The sequence below is a fragment of the Chaetodon trifascialis genome, chromosome 15, assembly GCF_039877785.1.
Source record: "Chaetodon trifascialis isolate fChaTrf1 chromosome 15, fChaTrf1.hap1, whole genome shotgun sequence".
Lineage (NCBI taxonomy): Eukaryota > Metazoa > Chordata > Actinopteri > Chaetodontiformes > Chaetodontidae > Chaetodon > Chaetodon trifascialis.
Genome location: NC_092070.1, coordinates 15,350,042 through 15,369,113, shown reverse-complemented (window position 1 = coordinate 15,369,113; position 19,072 = coordinate 15,350,042). Strand labels below are relative to the sequence as shown.

The 19,072-nt window shown below is 44.3% G+C and overlaps 1 protein-coding gene across 6 annotated transcripts in view; it reads left to right on the top strand.

Moving 5' to 3' along the window:
- Window positions 1-19,072, top strand: part of crebbpb (CREB binding protein b) — a 32,270-nt gene that overhangs the window by 7,754 nt on the left and 5,444 nt on the right. Inside the window, exons 2-24 of one of the 6 annotated variants that reach the window (XM_070981720.1) lie at window positions 2,919-3,511; window positions 7,396-7,563; window positions 9,545-9,797; window positions 10,690-10,803; window positions 11,559-11,804; window positions 11,920-12,019; window positions 12,324-12,461; window positions 12,555-12,672; window positions 12,840-13,014; window positions 13,121-13,183; window positions 13,507-13,628; window positions 14,080-14,268; window positions 14,425-14,802; window positions 15,026-15,199; window positions 15,526-15,703; window positions 15,824-15,942; window positions 16,061-16,300; window positions 16,445-16,533; window positions 17,525-17,605; window positions 17,760-17,816; window positions 17,935-18,012; window positions 18,139-18,206; window positions 18,317-18,467. In XM_070981720.1, the coding sequence (XP_070837821.1) occupies window positions 2,919-3,511; window positions 7,396-7,563; window positions 9,545-9,797; window positions 10,690-10,803; window positions 11,559-11,804; window positions 11,920-12,019; window positions 12,324-12,461; window positions 12,555-12,672; window positions 12,840-13,014; window positions 13,121-13,183; window positions 13,507-13,628; window positions 14,080-14,268; window positions 14,425-14,802; window positions 15,026-15,199; window positions 15,526-15,703; window positions 15,824-15,942; window positions 16,061-16,300; window positions 16,445-16,533; window positions 17,525-17,605; window positions 17,760-17,816; window positions 17,935-18,012; window positions 18,139-18,206; window positions 18,317-18,467 (3,892 nt within the window). Of the gene's footprint in view, window positions 1-2,918; window positions 3,512-7,395; window positions 7,564-9,544; window positions 9,798-10,689; window positions 10,804-11,558; window positions 11,805-11,919; window positions 12,020-12,323; window positions 12,462-12,554; window positions 12,673-12,839; window positions 13,015-13,120; window positions 13,184-13,506; window positions 13,629-14,079; window positions 14,269-14,424; window positions 14,803-15,025; window positions 15,200-15,522; window positions 15,704-15,823; window positions 15,943-16,060; window positions 16,301-16,444; window positions 16,534-17,494; window positions 17,606-17,759; window positions 17,817-17,934; window positions 18,013-18,138; window positions 18,207-18,316; window positions 18,468-19,072 lie in introns of all 6 variants that reach the window. The other 5 variants (XM_070981719.1, XM_070981716.1, XM_070981717.1 and 2 more) reach the window with 5 other exon arrangements.

The following is a 19,072-nucleotide window of genomic DNA, read 5'->3' as shown; positions in this document are numbered from 1 at the left end:
ACTGGATCTGGAGTGAAAGTCTGCCGAATGTCCAGCCTAAAAGTAACTTCAGCGCCACAAATTTTTGCTTCCTAAAAACCAAAAAGCCAAAACCACTAAAAGATTCATCCCATGGGGACCTTAAATTGTACAAACATTCTTAGCAGTCCATCCAGTAATTGCCTAGATATTTCAGCCTGGACCAAAGTTGGTGGACCAACTGACCAACGTTCCCATCACTAGAACCATGCTGGTCGTAAGGCCAAAAAAACAAAACATAAACTTTTTAATAAAGAAGGTGCATCAGATATGATGCAAACCACTTGAAGCAAGTAAGGAGACATTCATATGATTTAAGATAATTTTAATGCGTTCTGCATTTAATGGAGGCAGTGAGTTTGGTGTTTTCTCTTACCTGCTTTGGTCCTCCATTAAAACACGGGCAACTTTGCCTCTCCAGCATGTATTACTGCATGTTAAAGCCTGCATGCTAGCAACTTTCCCAATGCTCAGCCTGGTTAAATCTAATGTCCTTTTAGCACTGCTGTGATTGCGTACTGACTTGGCTCACTCCCTCTTTGGAGAGAGCGGGAGCATCTTACTCTTCCCATCTCCATCCCGTTTCTCTCTGACTCTGGCAAGGCAGCAACAGCCTGCTGCACAGGCTGTTATTATCTTCCAGACTGAAGAGTCTAATTGGAGATTTTCATGTGGCTGCTGAAAAGCTTTGCGTGAATTACAGCCGGCAGCAGCAATGTCCTCTTCAGGTGAGAATAGTGTGACTCAAGTGTTGGGATTCTCTGGTTCGTGGATGCTTCTGTTGTCACCACTTGGTGTGTGATTTCTTGCTACTGGATGTGCTCATCATATTTTTGTTTTATAATGAGCAAATTCAAATCGTGCCTGCACTCTTTTGAAAAGGCTCACCATGCTGAAGGCACCTTTTCTCCTTCAGCTAGCTTTTTGGCTCTGCTCTATCCTCTCCCTCTTTAAAATTTGTGTGGTCTCAATCTTGTTGCTGAATAGGCCTCGGGCGAGGAACAGGTGCTTGCTCTCAACTATACACTATTCATGTCTCTTGCTGTAACTCTGAGACTTGTTGCTTTAATTTTATGCACTAAAAGCTCAGACGTTCCATTTAAAGCCCGTAGCTGTAATATTTAATCTCCCATTAATTGCCACCATATTTCCATAAACAGGGTGGATATCTCTCCCACTGCAAACACCCTGACAGCCCCAGACACTGAGCTAGGCGTGTGTGTGGGTGTGGCTGTTGTGCTTGTAAAATCTGTATTGGCTGACATAGACAGGCAAACTCGCACCCTCACGTGAAGGACCTTGGCATAGACATGTGATTTGGACTGTAACCTTCATTAAGGTTCTGTTTATTTTATGTGTACTGAGTGTTCATGTGTACTTTTTCTGCACAGCCACCTTTATTCTTGTACCGAAGAACTGGAAATTTCTGACAGGAACTGAGCTGCTTTAGTGCACATGCACATGTGGCCATGGATGCACATGCACAGTACTAATATAAAGTCAGCTAGCTGCAAGATATTCTGCTCAGTCAGTCTAATGTCCTTGCACTGAAAAATGCAAATCCATTATGCTCATTCAGGCTAATACTACAAACTGGTGTGTGGTTCTGTTACAGTGCACACTGAAAAGTCACATGAGCTGATTCTGAACGTGACAATATGCAGTGCTTGATATGTGTCATGTAAACCACATATTCCTCTTAAAATTTCTTTATAAGGCCTCATTCCAAATGGAGCATTTTACAGTTAATGTGGGGTACCAGTATTTGGGTTGTAGGCGCATTCTTTGGAAGGTTATGCAGTGCAAGTATATGTCTCAGTTGGTGTGCAGATGATCTGCATCTGCAGATGGCAACAGTCACAAAGCCCATTAAACATAAATTGTCTGTAGGCACGTCAGGGACAATGTACATTTTTTTTGTTTTCAATAATTTTTCTGCGTTCAAGGAAAGGATATATAAGTGTTGGATAAATGTTGACTGGGATCAAAAACGAATGCTGCTGGGTGCTACTGTTTACACTAACATTGTTTATTTGTATGTCATGTATTCATTTATTTTATGCATTATGAAAAACTGTTATCAAAAGGTTTTCAGAAATGCACAAATATCGCAACGTCAGCCTTTTCACGAAGGTGGTTGAATGAATAAACGAGAGAGGCCTCGGGAGTGCTAAAATTAAACACTCACGCTGCCCTCCACCACCAGCACCACACCACATTCCATTTTCAAGTTTAACACTTAAAAGTTTCTTTGCATACATGCCAATGAAGACTTGGCCCATAACATTTATTGGTTACCTTTTGAAATCTGCTTGAACCGCTCTTCACATCTGCGTTAATTAGATCCACCGCACAGCACTTATTTTGTAAGAAAAAAACAGCACTTTTAAAGCTGGTTACTGTTACTCCCATTATTTCCTTCAAGTGCCAGGAGTTGAGTTTTCATTAAAACAAAATTATGACTGGTGGGTTAACTGCACGCCAAATTAATCCGAGCACACCAGGCCAAAATGTGCACCGCCGCTGCAGAATGAATATAGGGGAAATGCTGGCTGTGTCCTCCTGCTAATCATGGGACCCATCAAGGAAGCAATCTTAAAAAGCAATCTGTATATTTATGCAAGTGAAGAGGACTTAAAACAGATTTACTGTATGAAGAATTTCATGTAACAACTGATCTGAAGTATAAAGGCCAGCGTTGGCTCAGGTTTGAGCAGTTGGTAGTCCGCGGGATTGTTTTGATAAATGAATAATCAGATCATGCTGAGTAAACCTTCTAACAAATGCCTCAGTTTTCTGTGTTTGGTGTTTAGCAGCTCGTTCTGTTGTTATTGGTTAAAGGGGCTGAATCAGTGATGGTGGCTAACTCTTATTTCCTTTTCTCTCTTTTTTTTTTTTAGATCTTGTGTCTCTGTTTGACTTGGAAAATGACCTTCCAGACGAGCTCATCCCCAATGGAGACTTGGGAATGGGAATGCCCTCAAACGGCGGTCCAGGTGGAGGAGGTCCTGGTCTCAACTCCATTGTCCCTGATGCAGCTGCCAAACACAAGCAGCTGTCTGAGCTCCTGCGGCCAGGAAGCTCCTCCATCTTGGGGGGTGGCCCCCAACAGGGAGGCATGGTTGGAAGCCAGCTTGGTGCTGTGCTTGGTAAAAGTCCACTTGGACAGGGCGCTACCAATCACCAGTCTCCCCAGGCCCAGAAAGGAGGTGCACCTGCCGGGCAAGGCAATGGAAGCATGGGCTTCAATCAGGCCATGTTGAACAGTGGGCAGGGCCATGGCGTCATGGGCCAGGCAGGACAAGTGATGAATGGGGCTCTGGGACCGGCAGGGAGGGGTAGACCTGGCATGCAGTACCAGGGTCAAGGCATGCAGGGGCCACAAGGACCTGGTGTTGGAGGCAGTGTGCTGGCAGAGACACTCACACAAGGAGGGCCACAGTTGGGTACGCACAATGCGTTGAATGCCCAACAAGCTGGAAACATGAATAAGGTGAGGTTCAAAGTTCATCTTAATTAATCCCTCAGGTACCAGTTGTTTGCTCAGTAAAGTCAAGACAAACACAAGAGGATGGAAAATAATAAAATAAACAATTATAAACAGCTGTACAAGACAGGACAGCACAGTCACATGTGCAAAGACAACAAATGTCCAAATTGTCCATTTTGTTTAATTTTCCCTTTGATGCAGCAGGTACAAACAACTTTAATTACCTTGCGCTTATCCCTGATTTCATGTTTCGTACAGCTTGCTTTATCGGGTGGCAATGCTTAGGTAATAAACTTGTCTGTTTTTGTTAGCCAAGGTCATGATATGAAATAAATGTGGAGAACATTTAGGAACCAAGGAATTGCCACACCACCAACGTCATTTTACCTTAACAATCCAGAGCAGTCCTTTCTGTGAAAATCGTTGTCAATTCATTTGCCAACACGAGTTTCCTCTGGAGGAGAACTTATCTCATTAGTATGTTGTGAGTTTAGCAGACTTGACTGGCCATGTTATGCATTTTTTTTACCAAATGGGTTCTCCTTTTCAGAAATACTGCCACACAATTTGATAGAAATAGCTTTGATTTAGCCATTTAATGGGGCGTTCTTGTCAAACAGTGTACCTGATGGACAGTATTTGAGTCTCCTTTTCAATTGATATTTCAATTCAGATAAAAATGCTTAATGTACTCTTTCTATTGGCTATTCCTATCACTGGCTTGTCGTCAGTTATCTCCCTCACCATGTATTGATTTATTTTTCCTGGGTCTGCCGGAGGAAGCAGCCAGTTGAGGGGGTTGGCAAGCGCATCAGGCTCAGAAACTGAAACAAATTTCTTTACATCACTTTGAGACACTGGGATTGTGTTTGAGAGGAGATGGGGAGGAAGACACAGATTTGAACCTGGTTGTTGGTAGCGCACATGTGTTAACCTGTGGCCTGAAGATAAAACGAGAGAATCTGGCACACGTCTTATTTACCTTGCGTGGCTGCCATCAGAGAAACAAACTGTCGAAATGTGAGAGTGATCTGTCTGCCTTTATGTTCAGAGTAGGAGAAAGGTAGCTGTCTTCACTATTACTTAAAAACAAAGAACACGTGTTAATGCACAAAAGATGCAGCGCTTTCGTTTGGCTTCAGTCAGACATGGCCAAAAAAGTCTGATGCTTATTCTGATACTCTTCCTTGTGGTTTCCGTTCACAGTTTTTTTTTTTCTGCCACTTTCATGTGGCCAGATCGCCTTTTTCAGTTTGACTGCCATCACTCTTTTTCAGCAGACTTAAGTGTACTAATGTTAATGCTCTGCATTTTTAAAGACAAAAGAGGATTGTTAGATAAAATTGAAACAAACACAAGAGTTATTTACAGGTATGGAAGGTAAATTTCTGAGATACCTGAGTATCTGCTTGAACTGTTGTTGGTTTTCATTGTTAGTTATAATTCATTCTGTCTTCAGTGTTTTGCCTTTGCTTGTATTGGCCAAGATAAATGCTGCTCGGGGTGTGCAGGAGATGGTTTTCACTATAGCCTGAGACGGTTTGATGATTGATGAAGAATACAACACATTTGATGATTTGAGAAAGTCATATTTCCAAATTGTTACTTTTTAGACTTCATGGTATCAAATCTGTTCAACCTCAAATATCACAGGAAGTGCCATGTTGCATAACATGTTAAAACAAAGTATAATGCAGCGCAGACTGCAGCTGTGTGATGGATGAGCCCTTTTTCTCCAGCCATCGAATGAGAAAATCACTACAGATGACCTTTTAAGTATCAGGTCATGTCCACAGTTACTAACCACACTGTATTACCAAAACTGTTGGAAACATGCTTAAATCTCTCGCCCCACGTTTCTTTGACAGTCAACAAAATGATGAATTAAAAATTACCGTCTGATAAGGATTTGGGTTGAAGTGATACTCTCTTAATCTGCTTGATCTTGCGAGGTTAACCTCCTGGTCCTCTCTTGTGATCATTTTGGCTGTGTTCAGACATTTAATAACGCTTTATCGGTGCACAGCGGGGTAGCAGACGCAGCTCCGCAAACAAAACAGAGAGTTACCTCAGGGCCGAACATTCAGAAAGACGCCGTTTTTGATTCTTCGATGTCATCTTCTCCTGTCTTTGCAAGACACAATTCACCAAGCCACTGAGTAGGAAACAAGTCCAGGGTTTAGACTGAGGCCAATCAGTTTCATCCTGCTAATGTGTTGAAGCAGCAGCAATCTTAAGTTCAACAGAAATATTGAACGTGGCTCCATTTTTGCAGCGCAACATCATTTAGATACTGTAGATGCTTGGGCAACAAAGCTTTGCAAATAGGCATAAAGTAACCCAAAGGTTTCTGTACTGATCATTAAAGGCATTTTAGTGATTCCACATAACATTGAAATGAAGCACAGGCAAATAAGAACCTGATTTTTTTGGTTTCTGATGTCTTTGTTGCTGCTCCCTGTTTGCCTTTGCTTTCTTTCCCCCTTATAACTGTTTCTTCTTTGCGAGTCTTTTCCCGCCAACTGTTTCCTTTCTCTCTCTCTCTCTCTCTCTCTCTCTCTCTCTCTCTCTCTCTCTCTCTCTCTCTCTCTCTCTCTCTCTCTCTGGCATATGCCGTCTCTCTCTGAGCCTTTGGCCTTTGATAATGGAGCTGTAAATCATGTTTAGAGGGGCCGGTTTATGTGTTGTTGTTGGGATGGGGGAGGCGGTATAGAGATGGAGGAACAGAAGAGGGCATGCCAAGAGGAGGGGAAACACTGGAGGCTTCCTGTACGACAGTGCCGTCCTTTAGCCTGGCGACACTCCTCCGTAATAAGCGAGAGAACCCTTGTGGGAGAGGAGGCCGAGGCCGAGCTCGTGCGTGGACGGGAGGGAGGCAGCAGGGAAGCATCTGTGTGTTTCTGTGCAGTGGAGGGGGAGGGGCAGGCAGCAGTGCAGTGCTCTGCTCAGCTGTTGAGCAAGCTGCTCTTTCTCTCTGTGTGTCTCCTCCCTTCTCTCTCTCCGCTGGGCTGGCCTTGCTCAGCCTGCCTGAGCACTACTGGCAGCGGGGAAACCTCTGCGAAGCAAAGCTGGCTGCTGCTTCAGCCACCACGGGGAAAGGCAGTCGAAGGCAGCGTACAGATGCATGCCGAGGGCTATCTGAGAATAAAGGGGAATGTATTACGTCTGAGGACCTGACAAGAAAACTAGTTATTCCCTTTCCAGGGAAGAATTATGAAATAATAATGATGCATTTCTACAGATTTCTTTTAACAAGTTGACATTTTACTTTGAGTAAGCAATTATGTTTCAAGAGATGTTGGAGCTAACGCTGACTAGTTTTTTGAACTCTTTACGTTTTTGACAGCAGTTTCTAAATTAGTTGCCTTTATGTGATCCCAGGCACCCAGATGAAAACAGCTGTTCAGGAAATAAAGCTTAATATGTGGCCAGCGTTGTGCGACATACTTGACTATGATTGACGTCTGCTGAAGCTCGCGCTGATGTACACCTCACTGTGTCCATTGTCAAAGTTAGAAACCGTTCTCTGAAGCTCATTCTCCGAAGCAGCGTGTCAGTCGCACTATGGCGAGCGTAAATGAAACGGCATTACGTTAGTTGTTTGAGAACAGTTCAGATTCCCGCCCAGCTACAGCGGCAATAGAGAGAAAGTTGTGGATAAGATGAGAGTTATGGTGATGTTGCTCCACCATTGTGGAGCCCCTTACATATGTTTTCTCCCCTTGTACCAAACTCAGACCGAACCATGACTCATAAACGAGGAATATGTTCAATACGCACTCACACAAAGATGCTCAGTGTCGAGGTAAAGGACTGATCCACTGTGATGGCGTGCTGCATGATATGTAAATTGTCTGACCACCCTCTGTCTTAATCGTCCACTAAAGATGGGGATGTCAGGAGCTCCTTTTGGCCAGCAGTACGGTCAGGCTGGGGTGCAGCAGATGGGGGCAGCAGGGGTCAATGCCCAACAACTCCAGAACAAGACAGCCATTTCCAACAACCTGCCCCAATTCCCTGCTGAGCTGAAGGGAGCTGGGAGTGTGCCAAACCTGGTGAGTGTCATTTGGATCCAAAAAAAAAAAAAAAAAAGGTGGATGTCTGTTCCAAGCCTTTTTTCATCTTAGTTTAATTAGGGGAAAACTTTCTGCATTAATCTGCATCTATAGTGTCAGTGTGTCGCACCAGACAGCAAAGGGAAGACTGCTGCTATACAATACACACTCACAGTGTGCGTGTTTTCACAGCGTGTTTTTTTAACACAATCTGCACGAATGTTCTTTAGAAATGCTGCTTTAGACTTGTTTATGCCTCATTTTTGCTTCACACGCAGCGTCCTCTGCAGACATGAGCACACTGTCTGCATCTAGAGCTGCAACGATTAATCGATTAGTTGTCAGCTATTAAATTAAAAGCCAGCTAGTTTGCTAATCGATTTGAGTAACATTTTTCACCTGTTTCTGACATTTTAGAGACCAAACAGCTAATTGGTTAATTGAGAAAATAGCAGATTAATTGACAATGAAAATAACCTTATATTGCAGCCTGTCTGCAACCATTGAATGGAAAGTGTGACCGTGGATGGTGCACACACAGGAACCTGTTTGGTGTAGACAGGATGTTAGCCTTCATCTTTGCACATGGTAAATTTCACCTTGACAGAGATTTAATTAAATTACCACCAAATTAAAATGAGATACATAAACAAATACCCGACAAGAAATACTGTTGCATTATTATATTTTCCAGGTAAAAACATATACAGCACTACAGGAATATTACAGTCATGTCTTCTTAGTGATTGGCTGGTTTGTGGCTGTCAGAATACTCTGAAATTAAATGGAGTTTAAGCATTTTGTTGTGTCGCTACAAATTAGCTCAGTGATAGCCGATAAGAACAAACAATCCTGTGGGGGGTCCCATAGATTATAAATGTAATAGGGTGGAGATTACTAGTTCCCCTGTTTAAAAAGTACTGCAGTAACGTGCCTGTTTACATTTGATTGCTTTAGGAACAAATGTTTTAAACTGGTCAATACAGACAAAAGCTGAGGTGTTTCATTTGATGTGACTGACCTGTAGATGTTTCCTCAGCATCTCGATGGTGACAGCATTGTCACTGCAAATCAACGAGCTTCACACTGTGCACTTATGTTAAAGCCAGTTTCTGATTTCATGAGGAAAATACTGCTGAGTTTCCAGCATTGAATGGAATTCTTTGCAATCACCAACCTTTTGATTGGTAACTGTAATCTTAACTACATATATTTTCTCAGTAACTGTAATGGATTACATTTAATTTGTAAAGTTACAATGTAATGCTGTTACATTTAACTAGTCACCTCCCGACACTAGTCACGCTGTAGTTTATGACCAATAATCAGACGTTCATATGTGTTTGTTTCATTAATCCAGGCTCCATGCAGCTGTTGAACAAAATGATAACAAACAAAACTAAGTAAATACCTCAGTAATGTTTGGTGATGTTAATTTGACAAGTTCACAGCACTCAGATTCTCACAGTATGTTAGATACTTACTCTGCTTACAATGCCTCAGACAGGCCTTAACTTCACACTACACACACGCGTTTTCTGCATACAGCTTGCCTGCTAAGATATTCCTGCAGCCAATAATGTACACTGCTTCCTTGCATGGAAAAACAAAACCAAAAATGAAAATTGCATCAAGGGCAATATATTTGTTAAAGCTTGTCCACTGATATATTATTGAACATCTACTCTAACTGTGAGAAGAAGAAGGTGAGATTCCATCAGGACAAGACGTAAACAGAGCGCAGTGCTATGCAGATCTGTCCGAGGAGCAGGAGATCTGTCCCTCAGAAAGTTTAATGTATTGTATTGAATTTTTTTTCCTCGTTTATCAGTTATTGAGTTTCTACATGTTAACTTCCCTTGTCTTACCTCCTCTTTCTTCTCTATCGCCGTACCCTCTTCATTTTAATCTCTAAGTGGCAGTTTTTACTCAGTCTTCAACGAGAAAAGTCTGACGTCCGTGCATTGCCACTCTTTTGCAGTCCCAGATGCAGCAGCAGGTCGCCTCGGTGGGCATGGTCCCAGGGGCCGGCGGCGTGTCAGCGGGCCCGACGGCCGACCCCGAGAAGCGCAAACTCATTCAGCAGCAGCTGGTCCTGTTGCTCCACGCACACAAGTGCCAGCGGCGGGAACAGGCAAACGGGGAGGTGAGGGCGTGCACTCTGCCTCACTGCCGCACCATGAAGAACGTCCTCAACCACATGACGCACTGCCAGGCCGGCAAGTCCTGCCAGGGTGAGTGAAAGTGATGTGTATTGTATCTTGAATCCAAATATTGAAGTTAGGACTGAAGTGCCAGTTGACGTCAGATCTTCATGGAACTGCTCTGTAATATTGTCCTTCGCAAAAATTGCTTATTTATCTATTGGTGGCTGAAGACTAGTTAAGAATACTGCGTGAAATTTACCTCCCTTTACCTCCAGACATCGATAGTGCTGGAGGAGTTGTTATAAATCAACAGCAGTGATTTAAAAACAACAAAAAAATTGCAAGTTTTGACTGTTAAACCAGTGTTAAAAGGGCAGAAAGACACTGACGTGATGTGTGTTTCAGTCACTTATGTTGCATTGTTTCGAACAATATAAAGCAGTAAGCCCTGGTGTTTTATTGCTTAAATAGAGCCACTCTACCCCCTTTACTCACTGAGCCAATCAGCAAACATGGTTTTCATCTTTTTAAAACATGATCAAATGGCCGTACTACATTTCCTCATCTACCCCGGCGGTAGGCGGCTTCCCTCTGACAACTGTTAGTCGTCAGGAGATCACCCGAGGTTGATGAACTTTGAACTGTGATATTAATACTGTTTATGTGCTTAAAGTAAATACAAGGATGCATTTATGGTTTTACAGCAGTTGCTCTTACATAGCTGTTTACACAGTGTGTGCTGTAGCAGTCGAGCTGTGTGCTGTGTTTGAACTTAACATGGTGTTTGAGCCATTTTATGTTATGTCTTCCTTTACTCAGTCATCTCTTATTTTACTTGTGTTTTTATGTGCAGTATATGAATTCAATGTGTTTTCACAGTCTTCTTTCAAATTCTTTACTTAAAAAATGTCAGGCACTGCTGGATTACTTGTCACCATGCCTTAATCTCTGTCTCTGTTTCCCTTTCATTTTTCCCCAGTGGCTCACTGTGCATCATCCAGGCAGATCATCTCCCACTGGAAGAACTGTACGCGGCACGACTGTCCGGTCTGCCTGCCTTTGAAGAATGCAAGTGACAAGAGGAACCAACAACGTGAGTAACTCCAACAGCTCCTCTTCTCTCATGCATTTAAAAATCCATATGAAAATAAGTAAGTTAGAATTTAGTAGAGAACAAAGAATTCCTGATAGATGCTTAAATATGTTCTGGTTGTGATCTTTTTTTGGGGGAATTTTTTTTTTGATACCTTGTAAGCTGTTCAGCAAGGCACTCAGCAGCGAACCTCAAGTCAGTGTGTGTAACGTTAAGTGGTGCCACCTGCAGGTTGAGTCTCCCTGCCACAGCTCTGTGCTGGCTCGCTGGCTGTGAGCTCCGACAGTGAGAGGATTTCTCTGGAAAGGCTGGGCCTGTAATGTGACACCCAGGGGAGGGGCTCTGTCGCTCTCCTATGAGCGGGGGCAGGATCTCGGGACCGCGTGCTCTCTGATTGGTTAAAAGGCCCTCTGACAGATTTAAATCCCCCACAGAGGCAGCGTGCTCCCTGTCAGCAATCAACACAGCAGGGAGCAGTGCAGGGATTTTAGATGGAGGTCTGCTCACGAACAGTGCTTCTGCACAGAGATGGAGATTTTTTTCTTTAGACAGAAAAACAGTTTAGAATATGTATTTTCATGTTTATTTATTTTTTTTATATAGTATACTGTTGTTAATTATTTCTGTCTGGATTTATATCCATTTATGTTTTAATGTCAGAAAGGATACAGAAATATTAAGAAACAGGCTATTGATGAAATGCTTTGTTTAATATTGCCATACAATGTGTTTATTTTCTCGTCTTCTCCCTCCAGCCATGCTGGGTTCCCCCGGTGCCGGTCTGCAGAACGCCATCAGTACAGTGGGGCCTGGCCAGCCCAGTGCCACAGCCATCAACAGTGCTGCCACGCACATAGACCCCAGCTCCATGCAGAGGGCCTACGCTGCCCTTGGCCTGCCGTATGGGAACCAGTCCCCTGCTCAGGTCCAGGGACAGGGCCCCGCTCAGCAAAACCCCCAGGGCCCCCAGCACCAGCAGCTGCGAAATATGAACCCACTAGGTATGGAATATATAAGACTTCACTGCCATTTTAAGAGGATTATGTAAAAGTTAGAATGATACTATAATTCTGTCGCTAATCCATTTTCTTGTCGACGACAATGTGTGTCTCTCAGGCACTAATCAGATGAACCAGATGGCAGGAGGCATGGGTGTCCCCTCTTCAGACCAGACTGGCATGCACTCCGACTCCTCCCTACCATCCACACTCAACAAGTGAGCATTCTCATCCTCAATAGGTCACACAAAACAGGACCCTTACTAAAAAGGCACCCACTAGTTTTAATGCCCTTCCCAAGGAATGTATTCTCCTACAGAGAGTCCTCTTGTCAGTGATGACAGGAGCTATTGTGATGTAGCTGCCATTTAATTCATAGACTGGGAGTTAATTAGGATAATGAGTCCTGTGGTTTTTCATTTGGTCTCATCACCCAAATCACCATCCAGTGCATCTTCTTAATTATGAAACCTTGTGTGCAGTTGAACTTAGTAATAGTTTCTTTCTCACTGTGTCTTATAGTCAACTGATGCCAGATGGGTCAGCAGCGGGAGGCATGGGAAACCTGCCCACTGCCACCCCTCTCTCTGCTTCAGGGGTAAGGAAGGCCTGGCACGAACATGTCACTCAGGACCTGCGCACTCACCTGGTGCACAAACTGTAAGTCCGTCAACGAAATGGATGCATGATATATAGCCGACTTGCGCAAAGGTTGTTGCTGAGTTTCATTTTTTTTCTGCTGTTTCTCTTCAGTGTACAAGCCATATTCCCCACCCCAGACCCCGCAGCACTGAAGGACCGGCGAATGGAGAACCTGGTGGCATACGCACGCAAGGTTGAGGGTGACATGTACGAGTCCGCTAACAGCAGGGTAACTTTTTCAGCTTTTATAACCACAAAATTGTGACCATTCTTCTTTGGTTTTTGGCTTCAACCAAGGGCAGAGGATTTTAACTAGATCCAGAGACCAAGACACACATTCATTGTTCTTTTTAAAATGTTGTGTCTGCTTTTTGTTCCTTCTCATCTTCTCGCTAGGACGAGTATTACCACTTCCTGGCAGAGAAAATCTACAAAATCCAGAAGGAACTGGAGGAGAAGAGGCGCTCACGGCTCCAGAAACAGCCTGGCATGGTGGGCACAGCTGGGCCTCAGCAGCCTGGCATGGCTCAGCCCAACGCCATGGGCCCAGGACAGGCCGTCCGACCTCCCAGTTAGTAGCCACACTCTCACAAAATGCTGAAGGGGAAGACACTTCTCAGTTGATACGAGAACAACATGTCTGTAACTGAACGCTGCCTTATCCCGTCTTCTCTCAGATGGACCTGTGCCTATGCCCAACATGCCAAATCAGTTAATGAACCGTATGCAGGTGCCCCAAGGTATGTGTTTGGTCTTTGCTTAGCAGTTGTACTCTGGGGAAAAGCCCTCCATATGTCCTCTTCTGGCTTAAATTTGCTGATGGATTGATATTTAAATGTTGTACAGACAGTTCATAAGCCTTTCAACAGTGAAGTGTGTTTTAGTTCCCTGTGCACACTGTATTGTTTAGCCAGTTGAAGTTAAATGCACTTGTCAGAGCTGTTGATGTTCAAGTGAGTTAGTTCAGTGTGTCTGCCAGCCCAGTAGGACATGGAATATTAAATTACAACTCCCAAGTATAATAAACTGGTGAACACGTGTGTATGTGCATCTGTTCCCACAGGAATCAATCAGTTTAACCCAATGGCAATGCAGAATGCGCAGATGTCTCAGGCACCCATGGGAGCACGTGCCCCGTCCCCCATGAACCATCCACAGCAGATGAACATGAGCTCCGTCCCAGCGGTTAGATCTTTCTCCTCTGTCCCCTTGTCGTTTCTCCGAGCCTGTCAGTTTCCCCTCTCTTCTTCTCTTAAACTTGCTCTTCTTGGAACCATTTTTCTTTGTTTGTCCCTAATTTGTTCAGTTCTTGCTCCATTTTTCTCAGTCACTCTGCCTCTTTCCTTCTCTTTTCCAGCCCTTTTGGCTGTGAAATGACCCACAGTCTTTTGCGTGATTGTTAATTTCTTAGACCATTACCATTTTGAAACTAAAGCATGCATCAATATGGAGTGTATTGCCCGTCGTTGACACAGGTCAATGACATTCATGAACCAGCTACTTGGCCATCAGAGACTAATCTGTGGTGCTCCTACTGCATTCCATTCACCTAGTTTATTTTACTTGACAGGTATTGAATGCTGCAGGCCTGCTGCCACAATGATTTTGTCTGTTTCATCTCTCTTCTCTTTTACAGATGGGCATGTCCCCGTCAAGGATGCCTCAGACTCAAGGAATGATGGGTAGTCATGCTAATAACATGGTGGCTCAGCCAGCCAACCAGGGCCAGTTCCTGCCACAGGGCCAGTTCGCTGCAGCTGCAGGTGGAGCAATGAATGTGAATGTAGGCTTGGGCCAGCCCATAACACAGACTGCTGTCACACAGGTGAGGAGATTTATGCTGTGTGGGGAGAAACGCTGACATCTTGCATGCTCCTAGCCTTTTCAGTCCTGCTTGCATTTTTCTTGTCTGAACGCACGTGTCACCATGTGGGCCGCTGTATGTGTTAGTATGCTAACTGTGCATCTCTCTTTGTTCCAGCAGCCACAGAACTCTAACCTCCCTCTGAATGCGCTGGGATCCCTCGGCTCCCAGCTGCCCTGTGGTCCGGCAGCCCAGCCCACCCTGCGTGCCACCCCTCCACCCAATGCCTCTGCCAGCCTGCAACCTCAGCAGCAGCTGCAGCAGCATCATGCTTCTGCACAGGCACAGGTGCTGCCGCAACCCTCCACCCCAGCCTCTGTGGGTGGACCCTCATCCACCCCAACCCATGTACCTAGTAGCCTGCCTGGCCCCCCCTCAGCCATGGGCACACCCCCTGACCCCTCCCTGCCGCTCACGCCCCTTCAGCCCCAGACAGAACCCCCCAGCCAGATGCAGCAGCCCACCTCAGTACAGGCACAGCATCCCAGCACACCGGTGAGATCCTAGTTCTTACTGGAAAGTCACTGTAGCTGTTTTATCACTTACGCCTTTCTCAGCTCCTGTTAAAGCCTTTGACCAAACTGTAAAGAAATATTAAGGGGAAATTATTTGTACAGAGAGGATCACTGATGGCTAATCCTTACTTTGCTAACAAGCCAGTATGGCTTCATTGATAAATCAACAGCATTGTGAACCTCTCTTCCTCTTCTCTTTGAAGTTGTCCCAGGCAGCAGCGAGTATAGATAACAGAGTGCCCACCCCAGCTTCTGTGGCCGAGCTGAGCTCCCAGCAGGCCCTGCCGGACATGAGTGGCAATGAAGCAAAACCTGAAGTGAAAGATGAAGAAGATGACAGCAACTCTGGGAAGAAGCAGACGGATGTAAAAATGGAGGTATGCTGATGATTTTACAAGATAATTCAGTAATCAGTAGGCGAAGAAATGCATTGTTGAGGGAGGAGATAGGAAGAAGCACAGTTAGGTCTGCTGTAGGTCAGACCTGAAGCCATTTCTGTTTGATGCCCTGATTACTAAACTCCGTCCACCAGAATCAACCAGCTCTGCTCACATTTCATGTCCGAAAAGGTTAAATTTGACATGTGTCTTTTTGCTCTCCGAAAACAAAGAGTTATCCTTCCCATTAAATGCATTAAATACTTGACAGTTTCCTGACTCAGCGCTCGGATTGCTGGTTAACCAAGGTTGTGTTCATGAAGCAGGATGATGAAACCAAACCCCCGCTGGTGAAGAAGGAGGAACCAGATCCAGTAGAGCCAAAGCAGGAACCAATGGAAACTGAGGAGAAGAAGCCGGAGATGAAGGCAGAACCCAAAGAAGAGGAGGAAAATGGGGCCAACAGCACCTCAGCCACCTCCACCACTCAGAACCGCAAGAAAAGTAAGAACACAGATCTCATTTGTAGAAAGTGCGTAACAATATATGATGCATGATATTTTGTGATGCAAAAATTTGAAGATGTGTGTTGCAGTGAAATCAACATAATTATTGTCTGTCCAGTTTTCAAACCAGAGGAGCTGAGACAAGCCCTGATGCCGACACTTGAGGCCCTCTACAGGCAAGACCCGGAGTCACTGCCCTTCAGACAACCTGTAGACCCCATGCTACTGGGCATTCCTGTGAGTGTCCACACGAGTACACGCACACCTTAATTCAGCTACAACAAGACCCACGTGAAATACCGTTCAGTGTGATTTGCTCATTCATGCAAATGTCTCTCTCTCCCCTGCTGCACAGGACTACTTTGAAATTGTGAAGAATCCCATTGACTTATCCACCATCAAGCGCAAGTTGGACACGGGTCAGTACCAGGAGCCGTGGCAGTATGTGGAAGATGTGTGGCTCATGTTCAACAACGCCTGGTTGTACAACCGTAAAACATCCCGTGTGTACAAGTACTGCACCAAGCTGGCAGAAGTGTTTGAAGCGGAGATCGATCCCGTCATGCAGGGCCTGGGCTACTGCTGCGGCAGGAAGGTGAGGCGATACAGGAGGGGAATCGAACACTGTATTTATCTTGTCAGTTCACATTTATCTTTCCATGTATGAGGCTGTTGAGTCGAGTACAACCTGTATACAGCAATGACATGAGTTGTTAATGTTTGTCCGATGTCTCCACAGTATGAGTTCTCACCCCAGACGCTTTGTTGCTATGGCAAACAATTATGTACCATCTCCAGGGATGGCACCTACTACAGCTACCAGAACAGGTAAAAAAAAAAAAAAAAAAAAAAGATTTTCTAGCTCTGTGGAGGGGTAGAGATGGGTAAAACGGTGCAGGAGGGGTTGTCAAGAGAAGATAGCAGCTTGAATCTCAAATATAAAACAAAGCCAAAAGTGCCTCCCCACGTACAGTCTTGTCAGTCAGCAAAGTTTCACATGGTCATCCTGTCTTTATAGGGCTGTACAGACGCCACTACGAGTGGTGATCAGGCTCTGTTTTCTGTTACGCCCGAGAACCGGCACCAAAGCTCCCCCCGCTGTGAATAATGTGCTACTGCACCTTAATGTCATTCCAATGCAACGCCATTGAATTATTGCAGATACTCGCCACTAAATGCTGTGAGGTTAACCAACTAAGGTTTCAAGACTTCCAACAAAAAGAGTGTTTATGGGAATTTTAATGGATATTTACATATATTGACCAAGATGTTCTCTGCAAGGTTTTATCATTTGACCCAAAGTGTTCAGGCTGAATCAATAAAATGAATTTACAGTTTCCCTACAAGATGCGCACATTTGTATTTGCATTGTCACTCATTCTGTCTCCCCCAGCATGACCATCTAGTTACTTCATCAGCTCATACTGCATGTTGCTTGTATTATAAATGATGATAGTGACTCGTTTTGTCATTGTTTTCATATTCCAGCATGCAGATGGATGGTGTCGTGTCTGCATGGAGTAGTTTCTGTTCAGACATTCATTCATTGTTGATGTTCATTAACATAGCATTTAGCACGTTTCCCCATTTCTGTTCCATTTTGAATGAGAGGCTGGATCATGACCATTTCTACTGTGACTAACCTGTACCTCTGCCTGTGTGTGTGTCCTTCCGTCTGTCCACTGCCCATGCTCTGTCCTCGGTTGTTTCCGTGTGCCCCGTTTACCTACTGCATTCTGCCACCTGTGCGCCGGTTTGCCTGTGCTGCTACTGTGTGTGCTGGCTGCAGTTCACCCAAATATGGCCTTATTGCCGACAGGTATCACTTCTGTGAGAAGTGCTTCAACGAGATCCAGGGCAACAGTGTGACCCTGGGGGATGACCCGGCACAGCCACAGACGTAAGTGACCTGGCCCGGGTGGCCTAACACCTCCTGATGATCATCTTGCGAGATTATCGGGCGGTTTTCTCTCAGGCCTTCATTCTGCAGAAAGGATTTTCAATCACAGGAGCTGACATGGACTGAGTTGTCTCTTATTCTTTCTTATGTGCAGGATGATATCAAAAGAGCAGTTTGAAAAGAAGAAAAATGACATGTTGGACTCTGAACCGTGAGTACTGTCTGGAGAGCAGCTTTGCAGTTTGGCTTTTTTTTGTGTGGTGTCAGTGATACTTGTTTACTACTTTTTGCAAAGAAAGCACAGAAAAAGCAAATGTTTGTTGCTGCAGGTTTGTTGAATGTAAAGACTGTGGACGAAAGATGCATCAGATATGCGTGCTGCACTATGACGTCATTTGGCCATCAGGGTGAGTCTCCAGCCCTTCAGGCATATATGGTCCATGTTTGATCTTAACAGAATGCGTTCAACCATTATTTGTATTTTCCGGAGTCACTGTATTTGACACTAACTAATTTGATCTGTTTTCTTCTAGCTTTATCTGTGACAACTGTTTGAAGAAGTCTAACAAAACAAGAAAAGAGAACAAGTTTTCAGCCAAAAGTAAGTTACATGGAGGAGTAAAACAAGACCAACATTTCGATTTTTGTTTATTTAATCATGCAAAAGTCTGTTTTAAACTTGAATTAATATGAATGTTTGTGTTTTTAAAGGGTTGCAGTCTACAAGGTTGGGGACATATATTGAGGACAGAGTGAATAAGTACTTGAAAAGGCAGAACCACCCAGAGGCCGGTGAGGTGTTTGTGCGAGTGGTGGCCAGCTCTGACAAAAATGTGGAGATTAAGCCTGGCATGAAGTCTAGGTAAGGTTCTCACCTGCTGATAAAGGGTGATTCTCCTGATCTACAGTAACATTGATTCAATCTGGAATAACATGGCAGCTTTCATTGTTTCATTGTGCGGCTACATCACATACCACTTCAAACCTAATCTGAAGAGCAAACCAGGAGAGATGTTGGGGATTATTTAAGTGCTTTCTGCTCATTGATAATTGTGCATTTGATGTGTTGAGCATTGTTGCGCTGGAGTCTTCAAAGTTGCATCAAGGGAATGGGGATGTTTAAACTCATACAGTTACAGAGGGAGTTGAACTTGCCACATAAAACCATGTTTTCACTGTTTTGGGCATTTTTGTCGTAAAATCTTAAAGATTTTGTAGAGGTGACAGAGAATGAGTGGAGAGTAGGGATGTCATGCAGCAGCGGGGCCCAGCTGGACTTGAACCAAGGATCTTACAATTCTATAATCAGCATCTTAAACGCATCGGCCGTGGATTGAAATGTGTTGATGACCTGCCTACAGATCTCCATTGTGCTGACCTTCTAAAGCTGGAAGAGTGCCAATAAACAAAAAATGCACCCTGTGGCTTCTTGCTCAACCTTTGCCCTCAAAATGAATCGCAATTACG